The 21,016-nt window shown below is 46.7% G+C and overlaps 1 protein-coding gene across 1 annotated transcript; it reads right to left on the bottom strand.

Annotated features, from left to right (window-relative positions):
- Positions 1-202: 202 nt before the first annotated feature.
- On the bottom strand, positions 203-20,285 carry LOC110159181 (protein NLRC3-like). Its single transcript, XM_055162041.1, has 10 exons — positions 20,246-20,285; positions 17,810-17,998; positions 16,496-16,588; positions 16,062-16,125; positions 5,358-5,541; positions 3,343-5,101; positions 3,107-3,274; positions 2,872-3,036; positions 2,323-2,369; positions 203-837 (listed from the first exon to the last, which is right to left on the bottom strand). The coding sequence occupies exons 2-10, from the start codon at positions 17,992-17,994 to the stop codon at positions 632-634; spliced, it is 2,871 nt and encodes a 956-aa protein (XP_055018016.1). The 5' UTR covers positions 17,995-17,998; positions 20,246-20,285; the 3' UTR covers positions 203-631.
- Positions 20,286-21,016: the final 731 nt, after the last annotated feature.

The raw sequence follows: 21,016 nt of genomic DNA on the forward strand, positions 1-21,016 counted from the left end.
TGCATCCAGGCCAACGGATTATGCATCTCATTGATGCTTGTCCTGAATGGACACTTCAGGACAAGTCGAGCTGCTTTATTTTGTGCTACCTGTCCCGTCCAGTCGCTTTGGCCTCGTTCAGTTTCTGTGTTTCCAGTTTTTATTTGAGTCAAATTTCAACAGAGACATTGAAGCTCCACTTTGTTCTTATTCCTCTTTCCCAATCGTGGGACAAGTCCAGTTTCTCTTCTGTTTTGTCTCGTCTCCTTCACCAGAGTCGCAGAGGAACCTTCTTTCCACAGTCCAATCCCTGGAAACAGAGGCTCAGAGAAGGACGAGGAGAAGGTCCAGAGGTGGAACAGTTCTCCATCAGAGGAGACGTGATAGAAGGACAGAGCTCCAGCCTCAGAGTCCAGGAACACGCCCACTCTGCCAGAGAGCACGCCCCCTTCACCAGAGGACACGCCCCCTTCACCAGAGGACACGCCCCCTCTGTCTGAGTGACAGAAGCGGTGGAGTTGTTTTGTGATGCTGTTGTGAATAACATTATACTCTCCTTGATAATCGATCCACAGAGTCCAGGAGTGATCATTGAATCCAAACTGACACTCCCGTCCTCTTCCGCTCCGTCTGATCTCTCCGTAACTCACTGCTATAACAACCCCCCCCTCCAGTACACCTCCCAGTAACAGCGCCCCCTCAGGTCAGTGCAGCTCAGGACCTGTACCCAGTCTGTGAACCTGTCGTCATGATCTGGATACTCATGCCACCTCAACATTCGAGTCACAGTCTGATAGTCGTCAGACACATGCAGAAGTTTGTGAGCCGAGTTTCTGTCCAGAGAAACGTCACAGGAATCTGAAACACAAACACTTCACCTCATTCTTTTGTTCTGAGTCTGTGTTTACTGCACCTGTCACACACCTGTCAATCACCTGTCACTCACCTGTCACACACCTGTCACTCATCTGTCACACCTGTCACACACCTGTCACACACCTGTCACTCACCTGTCACACACCTGTCACTCACCTGTCACACACCTGTCACACACCTGTCACTCACCTGTCACACACCTGTCACACACCTGTCACTCACCTGTCACACACCTGTCACACACCTGTCACTCACCTGTCACACACCTGTCACTCACCTGTCACACACCTGTCACTCACCTGTCACTCACCTGTAATACACCTGTCATGCATCTGTCACACACCTGTCACACACCTGTCACACACCTGTCACTCATCTGTCACACACCTGTCACACACCTGTCACACACCTGTCACTCACCTGTCACACACCTGTCACCTGTCACACACCTGTCACTCACCTGTCACCTCACACACCTGTCACACACCTGTCACTCACCTGTCACACACCTGTCACTCACCTGTACACCTGTCACTCATCTGTCACACACCTGTCACACACCTGTCACACACCTGTCACTCATCTGTCACACACCTGTCACACACCTGTCACACACTGTTCACTGTCACCTGTCACACACACCTGTCACACACCTGTCACTCACCTGTCACACACCTGTCACTCACCTGTCACACACCTGTCACTCACCTGTAATACACCTGTCATGCATCTGTCACACACCTGTTACGCACCTGTCACACACCTGTCATGCATCTGTCACACACCTGTTACGCACCTGTCACGCACCTGTCACACACCTGTCACTCACCTGTAATACACCTGTCATGCATCTGTCACACACCTGTTACGCACCTGTCACACACCTGTCACGCACCTGTCACACACCTGTCACACACCCGTCATGCCCCTGTCACACCACTGACATAGATCTGTCACGCACCTGTCACACACCTGTCACAAACCCGTCATGCCCCTGTCACACCACTGACATAGATCTGTCACGCACCTGTCACACACCTGTCACACACCCGTCATGCCCCTGTCACACCACTGACATAGATCTGTCACACACCTGTAAAATACCTGTCACACCCCTGTCATGCCCCTGATTGGAGATGTTGACATTTGAACCATTTGAAACAGAGTGAATGACCTGAGTGAATGACCTGGGTGAATGACCTGAGTGAATGACCTGGGTGAATGACCTGAATGACCTGAGTGAATGACCTGAGTGAATGACCTGGGTGAATGACCTGAGTGAATGACCTGAGTGAATGACCTGGGTGAATGACCTGAGTGAATGACCTGGGTGAATGACCTGAGTGAATGACCTGAGTGAATGACCTGGGTGAATGACCTGGGTGAATGACCTGAGTGAATGACCTGGGTGAATGACCTGAGCTGTTCTCTGCACTTTACTTTATGAAGGAAACAAAACAGACTCACACTTCCTCAGACCTGGAACCATCCAGCGCTCTCCAGCAGGATCCAACCTGAAACACACAAGTACAGTTTAGACCAGACCAGGACCAGGACCAAACCAGGACCAGACCAGGACCACACCAGGACCACACCAGGACCAGACCAGACCAGACCAGGACCAAACCAGGACCAGACCAGGACCAGGACCAGACCAGGACCAGACCAGGACCAGACCAGGACCAGGACCAGGACCAGGATCAGACCAGACCAGACCAGGACCAGACCAGACCAGGGCCACACCAGGACCAGAGACCAGGACCAGAGCAAACCAGGACCAGACCAGGACCAGACCAGGACCAGACCAGGACCAGACCAGGACCAGAGACCAGACCAGGACCAGACCAGGACCAGAGACCAGACCAGAAACCAGACCAGGACCAGACCAGGACCAGAGACCAGACCAGGACCAGACCAGGACCAGGACCTACCGAGGATCAGACCAGAGACCAGACCAGGACCACACCAGGACCAGGACTAGGACCAAACCAGGACCAAACACCAGTGTGGTCTCACCTGACAGACAGCAGGGGGCGCTGGTCCTGTAGAGCGCTCAGGAGCTTTGCTGAGGGTCCTGGATGGTTGTAGCTCAGGTCGAACTCTCTGAGGTGGGACGGGGCGGAGCTCAGAGCTGAGGCCAGAGCAGCGCCGCCGCTCTCTGACACCAGACATCCAGACAGACTAAAGACACAGCAGCAGGGATTAATGTGGACACAATGGGACAGTATTAGACCATTACAGACCATCTCACCTGAGCGTCTCCAGTCTGCAGGGGGCGCTCTTCAGCGCAGAACACAGCAGCTCCACTCCTGAGTCCTGGAGGTCGTTGTTACTGAGATCCAGATGTGTGAGACTGGAGGAGCTGAGGACTGAGGCCAGAGGAGCACAGCTGTGAGGGGACAGACCACAGCCACAAAGACTGAGGACAGAGAGGGACATTAGAGACTAGAACCTCCACACAAGAGTTTAAATACAGTCTGGACTCACAGGGCTTTGGTGGAGGCTCTGACCACCGGCAGCAGACCCAGGAGAGCTCTCTCTGAGCCATGGTATTTCCTCAGGTCAAACTCCTCCAGGTCTGAGTCTGAGGACAGTAAGACGAAGGACAGAGCAGACAACTGAGCAGGAGACATGGTTCCATCAGAGAGGAAACTTCTCATGTTCTTCTGGATCTCCTGCACCAGACTGTGGTCGTTGAGCTCGTTCAGACAGTGGAGCAGGTTCATGCTCCTCTCTGCAGACAGACCCTCTTCATCCAGCTTCTGTTTGATGAAATTTACTGTCTCCTGATTGGTCCGGTCACTTCCTGTGTGAGTCAGCAGACCCTGCAGCAGCCTCTGATTGGTTGGCAGAGACAGCCCCAGGAGGAAGCGCAGGAACAGGTCCAGGTGTCCGTTTGGACTCTGTAAGGTCTGGTCCACAGCAGAGCGGTAGAAGTCTGCCTCAGGGTCTGGACTCTCAGAGGAGTGAGGTGAGGACAGAAGGTCCACTCCAGAGCTGAAGAAGGTCTGATGGACGTGAAGAGCCGCCAGAAACTCCTGCACACTCAGATGGATGAAGCAGTAGACCTTGTCCTGGTACAGGCCTGGCTCCTCTCTAAAGATCTGTGTGAACACTCCGGAGTACACTGAGGCCGCTGCAGCGTCCAGCCCACACTCGCTCAGGTCACTCTCGTAGAAGATCAGGTTTCCTTTCTGCAGCTGCTCAAAGGCCAGTTTCCCCAGAGACTTCACCATCTCCCTGGTCTCTGGAGTCCAGTGAAGGTCCTCCCCTGATCTTTGGTGATACTTGATGTTTTTGACTTTGGCCTGCACCACCAGGAAGTGGACGTACATCTGTGTGAGAGTTTGGGGCAGCTCTGGTTTTGTTTGTTCCAGAAGCTTCTGTAGAACTGTGGAGAGGATCCAGCAGAAGATCGGCAGGTGGCTCATGATGTGGAGGCTGCGGACGCTCTTGATGTGGGAGATGATGGATGTGGCTTGGTCTCTGAACCTCTTCCTGAAATACTGCTCCTTCTGCGGGTCAGTGAACCCTCGCACCTCTGTCACCATGGAGACGCACTCAGCAGGGATCTGATTGGCTGCGGCGGGGCGCGTGGTTATCCAGAGGCGAGCGGAGGGAAGCAGGCTCCCCCTGATGAGGTTCACCAGCAGCACGTGCACTGAGGTGGACTCTGTGTGGTCGCTCAGGACTCGGGTTCGGCTGAAGTCCAGAGGAAGTCTGCACTCGTCCAGACCGTCAAAGATGAAGAGCACCTGGAGGTCTTCAAAGCTGCAGAGATGTTTGGATGGACTGAAGAAGTGTTGCAGAAGCTCCACCAGGCTGAACTGTGAGTCTCTGAGCACATTGAGCTCTCTGAAAGTGAACGGGAACAGCAGCTGGAGGTCCTGGTGGGTCCGGCCTTCAGCCCAGTCCAGACTCAACTTCTGAGTCAGCACTGTTTTCCCCACGCCGGCCACACCCTTCGTCAGCACAAACCTGATTGGCTGTGGTGAATGTGGGCGGGGTTTAAAGAGCTCTTCACATGTGATGGTCTCTGGAGCGGTCGGTCTCCTGGACGCCGTCTCCACGTGTCTGACCTCATGTTCCTGGTTGACCTCTGAGGCTCCGCCCTCTGTGATGTAGAGCTCTGTGTAGATCTGGGTCAGGGGGGCGGAGTCTCCTGCTTTAGCCACGCCCTCAAACACACGGCTGAACCTCTGCTGCAGATCACACTTCAGTTTATCTCTGAATTCAACTTTACTCCCTGTAAACAACACACAAGAGTTTAACTGTGAAACATGTCACATATTTCATACGGGAGGGCATCTGACACACGGGGAGGGCATCTGACACACGGGGAGGGCATCTGACACACGGGGAGGGCATCTGACACACGGGGAGGGCATTTGACACACGGGGAGGGCATCTGACACACAGGGATGGCATCTGACACACGGGGAGGGCATCTGACACACGGGGAGGGCACCTGACACACAGGGAGGGCATCTGGAGGTTCTTACTGTTGAGCAGGCGCTGGGCCAGATGTTCCTGGTCCATCCTCTTCAGGAAGTCCAGGGTGATGTTCAGAACCTCTCTGCTCTCCTCCTCCTCACTCTCGGAGCATTCTGGGTAATCTGAGGCCAGGAGCCTGTGGAGCCTCTGCAGCTGCTGTTGGACAAACCTCAGGACCTGCTTCTCCAGAACCTGGAACCACACACTGTGTGAAGAAGTGTTCTGAGTGTGACGTCGCCCACAGTGCTCAGCTCCAAATGAAGCTCATGGAGGCCAGAACTTAGAGCGGCTCATCTGGAGCCAGAGACTCAATAAACCATTATTCTCTTATGGATTAATTTTGCCATTATTTTTTCCACTCGTGGCCCGTACAGTCCACACCTCCACACCTCGTCCAGTGCTGTGAAAATGGATCTACTGTGTTTCTGTGCTATTTAGTTTAAACTAAAACATACGAAGATCTGCACTTTACATTTAGTATGTAAATTTTACATTAAGACTGTAAACTTTACATTTAGAATGTAAACTTTACATTTAATCTGTAAACTTTACATTAAGATTGTAAACTTTACATTGAGACTGTAAATTTTACATTTAGACGCTAAACTTTACATTTGGACTGTAAACTGTGACATTGATCTGAACTAAATTTGAGAAACAACCAACATCGTCACAAGCAGCAGATTCATAGTAAGTAAAGTTTATTTATATGTTGCTTTCACAGACGTAGATCACAAAATGCTTCACATACAAAAGATAAAAACAGCGTAAGATACTTTCATAATAAAATTAGTTTCAGCTCTAAACCTGAGGGAGAATGTTTGTTCAAAGAGAAATGTTTTTAGTTTCTTTGTAAAAGCATCTACACTGTCTAGAGAGTGTAGGTGAGGAGGCAGTTCGTTCCAGAGTTTAGGGGAGACGCTTGAAAGGATCAGTCTCCTCGTGTTTTAAAACTTGTCCGAGGGACCATTAGTGAGTTTGGTTGGTGAACCTCAGACTCCAGGTGGAGGATTTATCAGGTCTGAGATAACGGCAGGAGTCTGGTCATGTCGGACCCTAAAGATCAGCACCAGGATCTTGAAGTGGATATGAAAAAGAACAGGGAGCCAATATGAGGATTTTAAGATCAGAGTGATATGAGCTCTCCTTCTGCTGCAGGTCAGAACCTTACAGCACAGTTTTGGACCATCTGCAGCCGGGTCAGGTCCTTCTTGCTCAGGCAGGTAAACAGACTGTTACAATAGTCTAGTCTCGAGGACACAAGTGCATGGATTACCATCTCTAACTCAGATTTAGAAATCATCGTGTGAAGTTTAGATGTTTCACAGTTGGATAAAGCAGGGTCTTTTTTTTGTTTTTTTTGTGTGAGTTGTTTAGAGTGATTCCCTCCCTGAACTGCCACTTTATCGTGGTGGAGGGGTTTGAGTGCCCAAATGATCCTGAGAGCTATGTTGTTGGGGTCACCCAAGGCAAACAGGCCCTGGGAGACGGGTCAGACTAAGAGTGGTTCAGAGGTCCCCTATGACGAGTAAAAGAACAAGGCCAGTTACATCACCCGGATTGGAGTCACCAGGGCCCCACCCTGGAGCCAGGCCTGGGGTGGGTGCTTGACAGCGAGCGTCTGGTGGCCAGGCCTTCCCCATGGGGCCCGGCCGGACACAGCCCGAGGAGGATCCATAGAGGCAGGGTGCAGAGAGATCTGGGCGGCAGTCGAAGGCGGGGGCCTCAGTGACCAGATCTCCGGACATGGAGACTAGCTCTGGGGACATGGAATGTCACCTCGCTGGGGAGGAAAGAGCCTGAGCTTGTGCGGGAGGTTGAGCATTACAGATTAGATATAGTCGGCCTCACCTCCACACACAGTTTGGGCTCTGGAACCCAACTCCTTGAGAGGGGCTGGACTCTCCATTTCTCTGGCGTTGGCCGCGGGGAGCGGCGGCGGGCTGGTGTGGGCTCATTGCCCCACAGCTCAGCCACTGTGTGTTGGAGTTCACCCCGGTGAACGAGAGGGTCACATCCCTGCACCTTCGGGTCGGGGACAGGTCTCTCACTGTGGTGTCACCTACGGGTTGAACAGCAGTGCAGAGTACTCGAGTACCCGGCCTTCTTGGAGTCCCTTGGAGGGGTACTAGACAGTGTACCAACCGGGGACTCCATTGTTCTACTGGGGGACTTCAAGGCCCACATGGGCAACGACAGTGACACTTGAGGGTGAAGTATAGTTCTGCGTCGACTTAACACAAACTCGCGCCGTTGCCTTGTCGCCGTTGGTTTTTGATTTATGGATCTGCGTCGAGGTCTGTGCACCATGAAGTAATTCACCGCCAAAGCACTAGGGGGGCGACGATATCTGTCCATTCATATATACGGTCTGTGTGTGTGACCCGCAGATGTATAATCTCTGAAAAGTTTAACATGAACCATCTCTAACACAACAAAAGCACAGAACAGACTCACCATTAGTACAATATCCCGCTTTCACAGAAAGAACACTCATATTCCACTGAGTCGTGTCCTTTTTAAGTCCAACAGAAGCTGACCGCGTACCAGGAGGGAGCTGTTTTTTGAGCGCTAAGTTTTTGTAAGTTAGCCATGCAGTTTTAAGTTTCGTTTCTGTAAAACGTAAACACGTATGCACGAAGCTGCACTAAACACATTATTTCTCAATATACTTCTCATTATTTCTCAATACTGAAAGAAAGAAAAGCCGACAGGAAATGTAAACAGAGCAGTGGTATGGAGGACCAATCACAGGTCTTCTCGTCTGCGTCGCTTCCCCTGCTGCCTGCGTCGTTTTGACGCGTAGTTAGAAAATTTCGGCGGTGCACGTCGGTCGACGCAGAGGCTCTGTGTAGGGGGTACACGTCAACGCAGACTCTCTGCGTCGTGACGCAGACGATTTGACGGTAGACTGTAAATTGGCCTTTGCAGAGGGGTGATTGGGAGGAACTGACCTGAACCTGAGCGGTGTTCTCTTATTGGACTTCTGTGCTAGTCACAGTTTGTCCATAACAAACACCATGTTCGAGCACAAGGGTGTCCATAAGTGCACGTGGCACCAGGACGCTCTCGGCCGGAGGTCGATGATCGACTTTGTAGTTGTGTGATCTGACCTCCGGCCGCATGTCCTGGACACTCGGGTGAAGAGAGAGGCTGAGCTGTCAACTGATCACCACCTGGTTGTGAGTTGGGTTCACTGGTGGAGGAGGAAGCCGGAAAGATCTGACAGGCCCAAGCGTCTAGTGAGGGTCTGTTGGGAACGTCTGGTGGAGCCCTCTGTCAGGGGGACTTTCAACTCTCACCTCCAGAATGGCTTCTCACAGATTCCGGGGGAGTTGGGGACATGGAGTCCGAGTGGGCTTCGTTCTCCGCCTCTATTGTCGATGCGGCTGCTCAGAGCTGTGGCCGTAAATTCTGTGGTGCCTGTCGCGGCGGTAATCCCCGAACCCGGTGGTGGACACCGGAAGTAAGAGATGCCGCCAGGCTGAAGAAGGAGTCCTGTCGGGCCTTGTTGGCTCATGGGACTCCTGAGGCAGCTGATGGCCAAGCGTGCTGCAGCCTGTTTGGTTGCAGAGGCAAAAGCTCGGAGCTGGGAGGAGTTCAGGGAGGCCATGGAGGAGGACCGGCACCTCAGGAGGGGGAAGCAGTTCTTCACCAACACTGTTTACAGTGCGGGGGGAGAGCTGTTGACCTCGACTGGGGACGTTGTCCGGTGGTGGAAGGAATACTTTGAGGATCTCCTCAATCCCACCGTCACGTCTTCCGAGAGAAAGTCGAGGCTGCAGACCCGGAGGCGGACTCATCCATCACCCTGGCCGAAGTTATTGAGGTGGTTGGAAAGCTCCTTGGTGGCAAGGCTCCGGGGTCGGATGAGATCCGTCCTGAGTACCTTAAATCTCTGGATGTTGTGGGGCTGTCTTGGCTGACACGCCTCTTCAACATCGCGTGGCGGTCGGGGACAGTACCTCTGGACTGGCAAACCGGGGTGGTGGTCCCTCTGTATAAGAAGGGGGACCGGAGGGTGTGTTCCAACTATAGGGGGATCACACTCCTCAGCCTTCCTGGTAAGGTCTATGCCAGGGTACTGGTGAGAAGAATCCGGCCGATAGTCGAACTTCGGATCCAGGAGGAGCAGTGTGGTTTTCGTCCCGGTCGTGGAACACTGGACCAGCTCTACACTCTCCATCGGTGCTCGAGGGTTCATGGGAGTTTGCCCAACCAGTCCACATGTGCTTTGTGGACTTGGAGAAGGCATTCGACCGTGTCCCTCGTGGTGTCCTGTGGGGGGTGCTCTGGGAGTATGGGGTCCAGGGCCCTTTGCTAAGGGCTGTCCGGTCCCTGTATGACCGGAGCAGGAGCTGTGTTCGCATTGCCGGCAGTAAGTCAGACCTGTTCCAGGTGCATGTTGGACTCCACCAGGGCTGCCCTTTGTCACCGGTTCTGTTCATTGTTTTTATGGACAGAATTTCTAGGCGCAGTCAGGGGCCGGAGGGGGTCCGGTTTGGGGAACACAGGATCATTTCTGCTGTTTGCAGATGATGTTTTCCTGTTGGCTTCATCGAACCAGGACCTGCAATGTGCACTGGGGCGGTTTGCAGCCGAGTGTGAAGCGGCTGGGATGAGACTCAGCTCTTCCAAGTCCGAGGCCATGGTTCTCGACCAGAAAAAGGTGACTTGCTGTTAGAGTATGTTAACCATGCCCTCAGTTGTATGTCACAGGGAGGTGCTACAGCGCAGGTTACAGATGGCAGGTGTGTCAATTTATATATATTTGTTTACTTGAACTTGCCGTAGTTCACGGTGCCAGTTCTCCAATAAATATGCCAAAAAGTGGCTGATTAAACTTCATCTTTCGTCTGCTCTTTTTCACCCGAATGCAATGTTGGCTGTACCAAAAGCACACTGTAACTCAACAGGTTATGGGCCCAGGAGTCTAGTTGGTTCTAAAATGTTTAGAAAACCGCAACGGACTGCGTGCTAACGGGACTGCTAACGGAGAAAAAGAACAAGCTAACATGGCGAAGCAATGAAAGACAAGCAGGTTGCCTCGACTGATGTTCGATGGAGATGAGACTAACTATGAACTTTGGGAGACCAAAATGTTGGGACATTTTCATTTATTGGGATTAAAGAAAACAGTACTAGAAGAACCGAGAACAGAAGACGAAAGAGCAGCAGATCTGATAAAAAACGCTGACGCATACGCAGAGTTGATTTTACTGCTAGATGACAAAAGCCTGTCATTAATTATGAGGGATGCACCTAACGATGGAAGAAACGTTCTGAAAATATTGAGAGAGTATTATGCAGGGAGGGGAAAGCCCCATATAATCAACTTATACACCACGTTAACATCGCTTCAGAAGGCAAATGATGAGAGTGTAATGGACTATATCATCAGAGCAGAAACCGCCATAACAGCACTGCGGAATGCGGGAGAAACGTTAGGGGACGGCCTACTAGTGGCTATGGCCTTGACGGGATTGCCTGAGAGTTTTAAGCCACTTGCAATACATATGGCACACACAGACAATAACATCACATTTGCAGAATTCAAGACAAAATTGCGGAATTTTGAAAAAACGGAGCAGCTGAGTCCAGCGACAGTGTGATGAAGACTCAAGGGAAAACCGGATGGCGGCCTACCAGGACAGGCGTGCGCAGCTGGAACAAAGACGACACAGAGGTGGTGTGTTTCAAATGTGGCACCAAAGGCCACCGAGCGAAAATATGTGGACAGAAAACATGGTGTAGTATTTTCACAAGTGACACTCACAAAGATGCCACATGTAGGCGTAAGGACAAAACAGTAAGGACAAAAAGGATGGTGTCACTAAAGTCTCAGATGATGCTGAGGAGGACTACGTGTTCGGGATGGCAGATAGAGGGGCCGGTGTCCAGAAGAGGGGTCTGATGGTGGACACGGGGGCTACCTCTCATGTTATCAATGACATCGCCATGTTCACAAGTTTCGACTGCACCTTTAGGCCGGAAACGCACAGTGTCGAGCTGGCAGATGGCACTAAGTGTAATGGGATCGCTCAGCGAAGAGGGAATGCTTAAGTTTTCTTCATCGACAGCAGAGGACAGCAATGCAAGGCGACGCTGAAAGATGCTTTGTTTATACCATCGTACCCCCAAAGCATTTTTTCAGTGAAGGCCGCAACTACGAATGGGACTACGGTTGTCTTTAAAGAAAATAAAGATGTCCTCATAACCAGAGGCAGTACCAGGTTTGTTTTTCATGTATATGGCATATTATTTGCATACCGAAACAGAGTCTAATGATAAGTGTAATGCATGTCACGACATAAAAACTTGGCATGAGATATTAGGCCACTGTAACTATGATGACGTTCTTAGGTTGCAGAATGTTGTCAAAGGTATGCAGATCAAGGGCAAATTGGGTAGACCCGAACAAGAGTGTGAGGTGTGTATTCAGGGAAAATTTGCCCAAACCAGAAATAGGGGCCCGGATACCAGAGCAAAGGCAGCCTTACAAATGGTACACACAGACCTTGCAGGTCCGGTAGTCACAGAATTAATAGATGGTTAGAAATATGTGCAATCATTCACTGACGACTACTCGAACACAGTGTTTGTATATTTCCTAAAGAAGAAAAGTGACACAGTGCAGGCTACGGAAAAGTTCCTAGCAGATGTGTCCCCTTATGGGAAAGTGAGGTGTATCAGGTCCGATAATGGAACTGAGTTCATGTGCAGTGAATTTCAAACGCTGTTGAGGAAAAACAAGATCAGGCATTAAACGTCAGCTACGTATTCCCCACACCAAAATGGGACTGCAGAAAGGGGTTGGGTTACTCTTTTTGAGATGGGTAGGTGCATGCTAGCTGAAGCTATGGCAGTATGCAATACAAACAGCAGCAGTGGTACACAACAGGTGTTTTAAAAGGCATACAAGGCAAACTCCTTATGAGCTTCTGACAGACAAAAAGCCTAATGTATCCAAAATGCAAAAGTTTGGGTCTGTATGCTACACTTACAAACAGGACAAGGAAAAACTTGACTCCAGATGTGACCAGGGGCGTTTTGTGGGATATGATAAAAACAGCCCAGCGTATTTGGTGTATCACCCAGACACGAACAAAGTACAAAAACACAGGCTAGTAAAGTTTGTAAGCAAAGCAGCTATGGAAAAACAGACACAGACAGGTGAGCAAGATTCAAGCGATTACGATGACAGAATGAGGCTCAGGACTAGTGAGGAGGACAATAGAATTACAGAAAATGCTCTAGAGCTACGTGAACCAAGTAGAAATTCATGCAGTGGTAGTCCAGGTGCAGTCACGAGGTCTACTGATCAAAATCAAACACAACAGAGTGTAGCAAGTGGTGAACCTGAGAGTAAAAGGTGTCCAACTAGAGAAAGAAGGACAACGAGTTACTTAAGTGACTTTGTAACCGAGGACTCTGATAGTGATGGGGTTCATATCACGGTGAACTACTGCTGCAGAGTGGTGTGTGGCATTCCACAGATATTTGGGGAAGCAATGAAGTCAGCTAACTCAAAAGAATGGATGAAAGCCATGGATGAAGAAATCGAGTCCTTAAAATGAGAACAAGACATTTACCGGGTAAATGGGTTTACGCAATCAAGTCTGATGAGGATGGAAAAGATAAATACAAAGCACGATTTGTGGCCAAGGGCTACAGCCAGAAAATGGGAGTGGACTATGGAGAGACGTTTTCACCTACAGCGGACCTGACGAGTGTAAGGGTGGTGCTGCAGAAAGCAGTGCAGGAGAATTTACTTCTGCACCAAATGGACATGAAAACGGCATACTTGCACGCCCCCATAGACTATGAAATCTACATAAATCCACCAGAGGGTTATCAAGAGAAAGACGGTGTAGTCTATAAGCTAGAGAAATCGCTTTATGGTCTTAAACAGTCAGGGCGCAATTGGAATAGGGTTTTGCATGACTGTTTAACTGAGAGTGGGTTCTTACAAAACCCGGCTGATAACTGTGTATATACCCAAGAGTCAAAAGAAGGGAAGGTGATCATAATCACTTGGGTTGATGACTTAATCATTTCAGCAAGCAATGAAGAGACATTGAAAAAGGTGAAAGGGATGCTTGCAGACCAGTTTAAAAATGAAAGATTTTGGGAAACTAAAGCATTTTCTGAGCATAGATTTCAGTCATTCAGACGGGTGTATAAAGATGTCACAAGAAAGATATACTAATAAGATACTACAGCATTTTAACATGCAAGACTGTAGAACCAGAGAGACACCCTGTGAGCAAAAGCTAGAGTATACTGAGGATGCTGTAAAAATGGCAGATGTCAGGCTGTACAGGGAAAATGTGGGAAGTCTGATTTACCTGGCTACCTGTACTAGGCCAGATTTAAGTTTTGTTGTGAGCAGGTTATCACAACATTTTGCAGAGCCTACAGAGGAGCAGTGGGTCACTGTAAAGCATGTACTAAGTTACCTTAAAGGTAAAGCAGAGAAAGGGTTAAGCTTTAGGAGAAACAACAGTGAGAGCCTAGGTATACAGGTCTACAATGATGCTGACTGAGCAGTTGATAACAGTGACAGACGCAGTACCACAGGATACGGTGTGAGCCTTAGCCGTAACAGCTCACTAGTCTCATGGAAGCCTAGAAAACAACCTACCGTTGCACTCTCCACGTGCGAGACAGAATATATGGCACTGGCTTCAACCATACAGGAATGCTTATACCTACAACAGTTACTGGGAGGTATAGATAAATATGAGTACACACAAACTATCATACATGAGGACAATCAGGGAACGATTGCTCTTGCTAAGAACCCTGTAAACAGACGGAGGTGTAAACATATAGATATAAAGTACCACTTTATTAAGTCTACTGTGAATGGGGGAGTGTGACTTTGATGTATTGTTCTACTGATGACATGATCGCTGATCTAATGACCAAACCTGTTAATAAGTTGAAACTGAAAAGGTTTGCTAGTGTGCTTTTTGGACATTTTTGTTTTGTTTTTGTATAACAACCTGAGTTCAAGTGGGGCTGTTAGAGTATGTTAACCATGCCCTCAGTTGTATGTCACAGGGAGGTGCTACAGCGCAGGTTACAGATGGCAGGTGTGTCAATTTATATATTTTTGTTTACTTGAGCTTGCCGTAGTTCTCGGTGCCAGTTCTCTAATAAATATGCCAAAAAGCGGCTGATTAAACTTCATCTTTTGTCTGCTCTTTTTCACCCGAATGCAACGTTGGCTGTAACAAAAGTACACCGTAACTCAACACTTGCCCTATCCAGGTGGGTGTAGAGTCCTTGCCTCAAGTGGAGGAGTTCAAGTATGTCGGGGTCTTGTTCACGAGTGAGAGGAGGATGGAGCGTGAGATTGACAGGTGGACAGGTGCAGCGTATGCAGTGATGTGGTCGCTGTATCGGACAGTTGTGGTGAAGAGGAGCTGAGGTGAAAGGCAAAACTCTCGATTTACCGGTCAGTCTTCGTTCCTCCTCTCACCTCTGGTCATGAGCTCTGGGTAATGACAGAAAGGACGAGATCGTGGATACAAACTCTCGAAATGAGTTTCCTCCGCAGGGTGTCTGGGCGTCTCCCTTAGAGACAGGGTGAGGAGCTCAGTCACACGGGAGGAGCTCGGAGTAAAGCCTCTGCTCCTCCACGTGGAGAGGAGCCAGTTGAGGTGACTCGGGCATCTGCTCCGGATGCCTCCTGGGCGTCTCCCTCAGGAGGTGTTCTGGGCATGTCCCACCGGGAGGAGGCCCCGGGGAAGACCCAGGACACACTGGAGGGACTATGTCTCTGGACTGGCCTGGGAACACCCCGGGGTCCCCCCGGAGGAGCTGGAGGACGTGTCTGGGATGAAGGAAGTCTGGGAGTCCCTGCTTAGACTGCTGCCCCCGCGACCCAGCCCCGGATAAGTAGAAGAAAATGGATGGATGGATGTATAGAAATTTTTTAAGTTGTTTTAGTTGAATTTCCCAGAGCACCTAAGTGCTGTTTAATGTTGGGGACAGCACGTTCTGGAGCAACAATAAGAGTCTGGGTTTTATCTGGGTTCAGCTGAAGGCTGTTTTCACTGAGTCACTGTTTCACCTGTGACAGACAGATGAGTAAACATGTCAGCTTATGTGTTTCCGAGGTCTTAAAGGAACAGTAAATGAATGTCGTCGTGAAAAAGGTGGTACGTGACGTCACTGAACTGCTGTATAATTGAGCCCAGGGGAAGAACATAGAACACGACAGATCAGCACTGACTTGACATTGTGTGTGTCTCTGTGTGTGTGTTTGTTTGTGTGTGTGTGTGTGTGTGTGTGTTTCTTTACTACGAGACACTGCAGAGACTTTTATCTTCCCTTGTGCAGAACTTCTATAAATCAAAGAACACTCAAGTTCACAGGGCCGACCCTCTGGAATAATTTAGCAAATATTCTCAAATCAATTTCCTCACTGGACTTTTTTAAAAGATAATTAAGCAAACATTGATTTGTAAGGCTATTTAATATCTGGACTACTGAAAGTCAACTTGCCTGTTCATGACTGTTGTGATAAAATCATGTTTATAGGGGAGGTGATTTTAGAAGACCAAAAAGGTCTTCTCATTCTCTCCTGCACAGTCAAATCTGTTTTCATCTGTTCAAAATGTTGTTTTTAATATATATATATATATATATATATATATATATATATATATATATAAACTATCTATCTATCTATGTTCACAAACCTGGAAGATGGAGTCCAGCTCAGCCTGAGGCTTCTGACCAACAGGAACGCTCGGATCATCGTCTCTGTCAACCAATAAAAACAGAGTCCTGTTTAGTCCTGGTTTTAATACTGGTTCAGTCCTGGTGTAATTCTGGTTCAGTTGTAGTTTAGTCGTGGTTCAGTCCTGGTTTAGTCCTGGTTCAGTCCTGGTTTAGTCCTGGTTTAGTCCTGGTTTAGTTCTGGTTCAGTCCTGGTTTAGTTCTGGTTTAGTCCTGGTTTAGTTCTGGTTTAGTCCTGGTTTAGTTCTGGTTCAGTCCTGGTTTAGTTCTGGTTTAGTCCTGGTTTAGTTCTGGTTTAGTCCTGGTTTAGTTCTGGTTTAGTCTGGTTTAGTTCTGGTTTAGTCCTGGTTTCAGTCCTGGTTTAGTCCTGGTTTAGTCCTGGTTTAGTCCGTACCTCTGATGTGAATCTTTAAACTCTGGGTTCTGTTCTTTGGAGTTGTCACTTGTCAGAGACTCTGCGGTGGGTCCATAGGGGGCGCTGTTGTCTCTGAGGAACATTCACAGATGTATTATTTGAAATGTAAAACAGAAAAGTTTGGAGTGTGAAGCATAAACACACAACACAAATAATGACGTTATAAACATCAAAAATAAAAACAGTCAAACACCATCCTTTCAATGCTGCCTGACAACAAATACAACATGAAAAGAGAGAATTGCCTTTTAAACTCTGGAGACAGCTTCTGGGACTCCAAGAAACGGTCAAAACAACACCAAACCTCAATGCTGCTCTATGATTGGTCCACCCGGGCGAATCTGAACCTCACAGCGGGAGTCAGGAAGGATTGTCAAGAGTTTGTGAACTCACCAATGTGGCAGGAATCATCTTGTGTGAAGGTTAGTACATGGAAATGATGCTCACACTAACACTCGCAAAATGTTCACCAGCAAATAATGTGTGCAGTCGAGCAGAGGGAAAAGCTTTTGTGGAGCAAAGACGTCTGTGCTTTTCTCTCAGCTGGACTGAACTAAAGTTTGGTTTGGTGAAGCTCACTGATTCATTTTTCATGATGTCGTTGCTCCATTGATCTGTTAAACACATTGTCATCTGATCTGATGACAGTGTGTTTAGTTGGGTTTTCACCTGGAACACTAAAGAAATCTAGCACCTTATTGAACGAAGGTAAATAGAAGCACATGCGGTTCACAGACACCAGAATGGACACGCTCACAGTTTGTATATCAGGCAGTAAAACAGTGCGTTCAGTTCACATTCACCCAAAATATGAACGTGCTCCTGAACTCGTTCAATGAACGAGTTCAGGTACAACACTGGTGCTTGGTGATATCAGTCCGCTGCTGCCAACAATTCTATCAGGAAGTACAACTCACTGCTGCTGCTCAGACAGAAATCCTTCAAATGCAAGGTTGGTTTTACTTCTACAATTATTCTATCAACACAGACATTCACATGGACAGTCTGGTGTAATAATAGATTTTCTTCTGTGGAGTGGGTAAGACTGTTTTTAGTGTTAGGAGAACTATGACCATTGACATGCACTAGTCTAACACCAGTGACCTCTGCTAATACAAGGACCCGATGGAATATTTAAAAAAGTGTCTCCACACGTCTCCAACACTCTGGACCACGAGGAAATGAGACCCTATGTCCAAAATTCTGGACTGTCCCTTTAACTCGAGAGGCCGCAGTGGTCGACCATACAACCAACTTTATGAAATCCTTTTATAATGTGACTGTGACACTGACCTGAGCTGTGCAGACGCTCCACTCTGGACTTTTTTAAAGTCGACGACCAAGTCTTTGGAGAAGTTACTGCACAGGGAGACTCCACTGGGGTCAGGACCTGCTTTAGACCTGATACAGTCCTGGTTTAGTCCTGGTTCAGCTCTGGGTCTACTTCCAGACCCTGGTCCTGTTTCAGAGTTCTCCATTTTTCTGCAAACATAAAAAGTCTTTATGAATTTTTATATATTTCCTTAAGGGGTTCTTTTTCTACCGACCTAATGATTATATACATTACCATAAATAGTTAACCCTTTAGATGCCGGTTTGTGCCAAATACCACATTACACACATTATCACATTATTACACAGTGACTGGCCGATCAGGGTGGATAATTAGTGAGAAGATTGACTTTGGTGCATTTTTTGTTTTTGCATAAAGTTGGTTTGTTGTGTTGCGCTCCATAGACTCCCATTATAAAAATGCCCATTTTGACATCACCTTTTATTAAAAGCCTAAAAATGTTTTTGCCTTTTATGTAATATTTTCCTGTTGAAAACTACATACAATTATGTAAAATGTAAGAAATTGTGATTTTTCATTAAATTACCACATTTTCCATGAGCCCTTAAATCCGTATCTCTGTTATTGCTACACTGGGATTTACTGTAACTCCATAAATGAAAAGAAATGTGACTTTTCCTGATTTCCTTGTGACTGGCTCCTCCATATGAACAATCAGTGGGAAGACTGAGTTTGATGCATTTTTTTTGTTTTTGTTTTGTTTTACTGTCATTTTAAACACAACATTTTTCCCATGCAGATTTCTCCCATAGACTTCCATTATAAATGCAGAGTTTAATCTCGGAAATAAGTTTTTTTTTTCTTTTAATGCACATTTTCTAGCAGCAATAGTCTCACATTTAGTAAAATTAGAGAGATTTTCTAAATTGCACTAAATTAAGATATTTTTGCCCCGGCTCAAAATCGGTCCCTAAATGCATGTTTTAGATGAGCTGCTCATTTTCACAAATATTTCCTGTGCCCCAAACACCTGAACCCTCCCACACACCCCAGACCAGGTCAGTTTGGACTGAACATGCGGCCCACAGTCCAAACTGTGCATTTGACTGCAGATTTCACCTAGTTTCTTAAATTTCTTGTCACTGTGAAAATCTGAAATCCAAATTTTTTTTAGGCAATTTCCAAAGGTCTCATTTTTCTCATCTTTTTCACAAGGCATGTGTGCTTCCCTCTGTTACACTCAATCAAACTACACAAATCAACATAATGTGGATTAAAACATAAAATTTGAAGCCTTAGCTTTAAAATGAATGTTCATCTTTATGACTTTTGGGACATTCTCTTGTTGTTTTCAAACCCACATTTTTTGTTTTAATTTGTTTACAGATTGTCTGTTTTTACATTACACAGCCACAGAAACACTCCTTGAACTAATTTTTTCTACTCCAACCATTCAGACTCAAAGAGATATTCACTACAAACACACTCAATCCATTTTTGGTGACTTTCTTTATTTTCATCTGGTTTTTCAGGCTCAAATTGTCCAAATGTGAATATGTTTTGTAAAGGGTGAGAGTGGAGGTCATGGGGGGAGGGGCTAAAAGTAGGCAAAGTTTTGAAAAACATATTTTTTTGTAATATTCATTTGGTTTACTGCAGAGAAAAAAAAAAAATCTAAATTATCTTCATCTTGATTTTTGAAGGAGGTCAAATAATGAGTTTATAATGGAAGTCAATGGGTAAACGCTGAGTGTGTTTTAGAAATTTGTGCGTCCAAAACTTCTCATGTTGCCAAAATTGATGAAACTCACATGTCTAAAAACTTGTAAAAATACACGTCTTGTGTGAATTTTCATGTAAATCGAACAACCAGAGCCAACGTAATAATGATAAATTTACCTTCAGATCCACATATTTCTATACAGACACATACAAGATCTGATTCAAATACTCTCAGAAATACTATTTGAAATATTATTTTTTTCATTCAACTATTCAGACCCTTGGTTTCTTGGAAGTGGTTATTTTACATATAGGGTCACACAGAAGTGAGGGGGGAGGGGCTAAAATTTGGTTAATTGTGGAAAAACATATTTTTTTAACTAAAATTCATTGGGTTTGCTCCAGAAAAATTTAAAACTTGCATCAAAAAATATTTTCACCTTGATTTTTAGAGTAGGGGTCAAAAAATGAGTTTATAACAGAAATCAATGGAAACACAAATTCCCGAACACACAGAGTGTCTACTAAACGCCTCACATCGCCAAAATTGGTCCAATTAGGATGAAACTCACATATGTTTAAAATATGTGAATTTTCATGTAAATTGAACAACCACAGCTAAAGTTTTTATGATATATGTTCCTTCAGATCCACAAATTTCCATTAACAAGGCACAAGATTTAAAGAAGGTTCTAGATAAAGGTGATTCTTACCTGCAGCTGGAAACACGACTGATTCATGTGACACACTTCACCTGAACAAAAGTCAAAACTGGTTTCACTGGTTAAAAGAATGCACACAAACACACACACACCTACAAAAACAAACACACGCACGCACACACATTCTTGACTCTTACAAAATAAACCTCACACTGTGTAAATCGTCTGTCAAATTTAAAACCGTCTCATCCACCTCAGTGTATTTATCTTTTCAGTGTATTTATCTTTTCAGTTTGTCGTCGTTAAACTGATTCTTTCACTGTTTGTGCGTCATTGTCAAATGAAACATGAAACACACAAACTGCAGCTGCTTCATTTGATGCTGTTGTATTTTTTGTCCAGCAGATGGCGCAATAAGACGAGGCCTGGACAGTGATTCTTTTTTCCATGTTGTTGTTTGATTTGAATAAACCTGTTTATGTAGAAAGATCAACACAACTGAACAAATGACACCAAGATTCTGTCAGCACATGGACATCGGTGTTGGACTCTTCTGGATCCGTGAATGGGTCCATATTTGGTCCATGTGTCATTCGTTTATTCGTTTTTCAAAATAAAAACAAAAATAAGAAAACGAAAAAACAACTATTTTCTTCATTATTTGTCTCCAAAACCAAAATGAAAAAATCAAAACAAAACAAAACAAACAAAAAAACTGATAACGATAATTTTTTTTCAGTTTTCTATTTTATGTTTAAATGAAAAAGTGGAAAAACAGATAACAGACTGAACCAGGATCGGGACCAGACCGGGACTGAAACC

The sequence above is a fragment of the Boleophthalmus pectinirostris genome, unplaced genomic scaffold (assembly GCF_026225935.1).
Source record: "Boleophthalmus pectinirostris isolate CB_2022bp ecotype Guang Dong unplaced genomic scaffold, ASM2622593v1 HiC_scaffold_4, whole genome shotgun sequence".
NCBI lineage: Eukaryota > Metazoa > Chordata > Actinopteri > Gobiiformes > Gobiidae > Boleophthalmus > Boleophthalmus pectinirostris.

What these genes read in the sequence shown, in the direction of transcription:
- LOC110159181 (XM_055162041.1), bottom strand. Translation starts at nt 17,994, where the DNA reads ATGGAGAACTCTGAAACAGGACCAGGGTCTGGAAGTAGACCCAGAGCT. An exon ending in TGCAGACTGGAGACGCTCAG is followed by an intron (nt 3,037 to 3,106) that starts GTGAGATGGTCT and finishes CTGTGTCTTTAG; the next exon opens with TCTGTCTGGATGTCTGGTGT. An exon ending in GGTTCCAGGTCTGAGGAAGT is followed by an intron (nt 838 to 2,322) that starts GTGAGTCTGTTT and finishes TTTGTGTTTCAG; the next exon opens with ATTCCTGTGACGTTTCTCTG.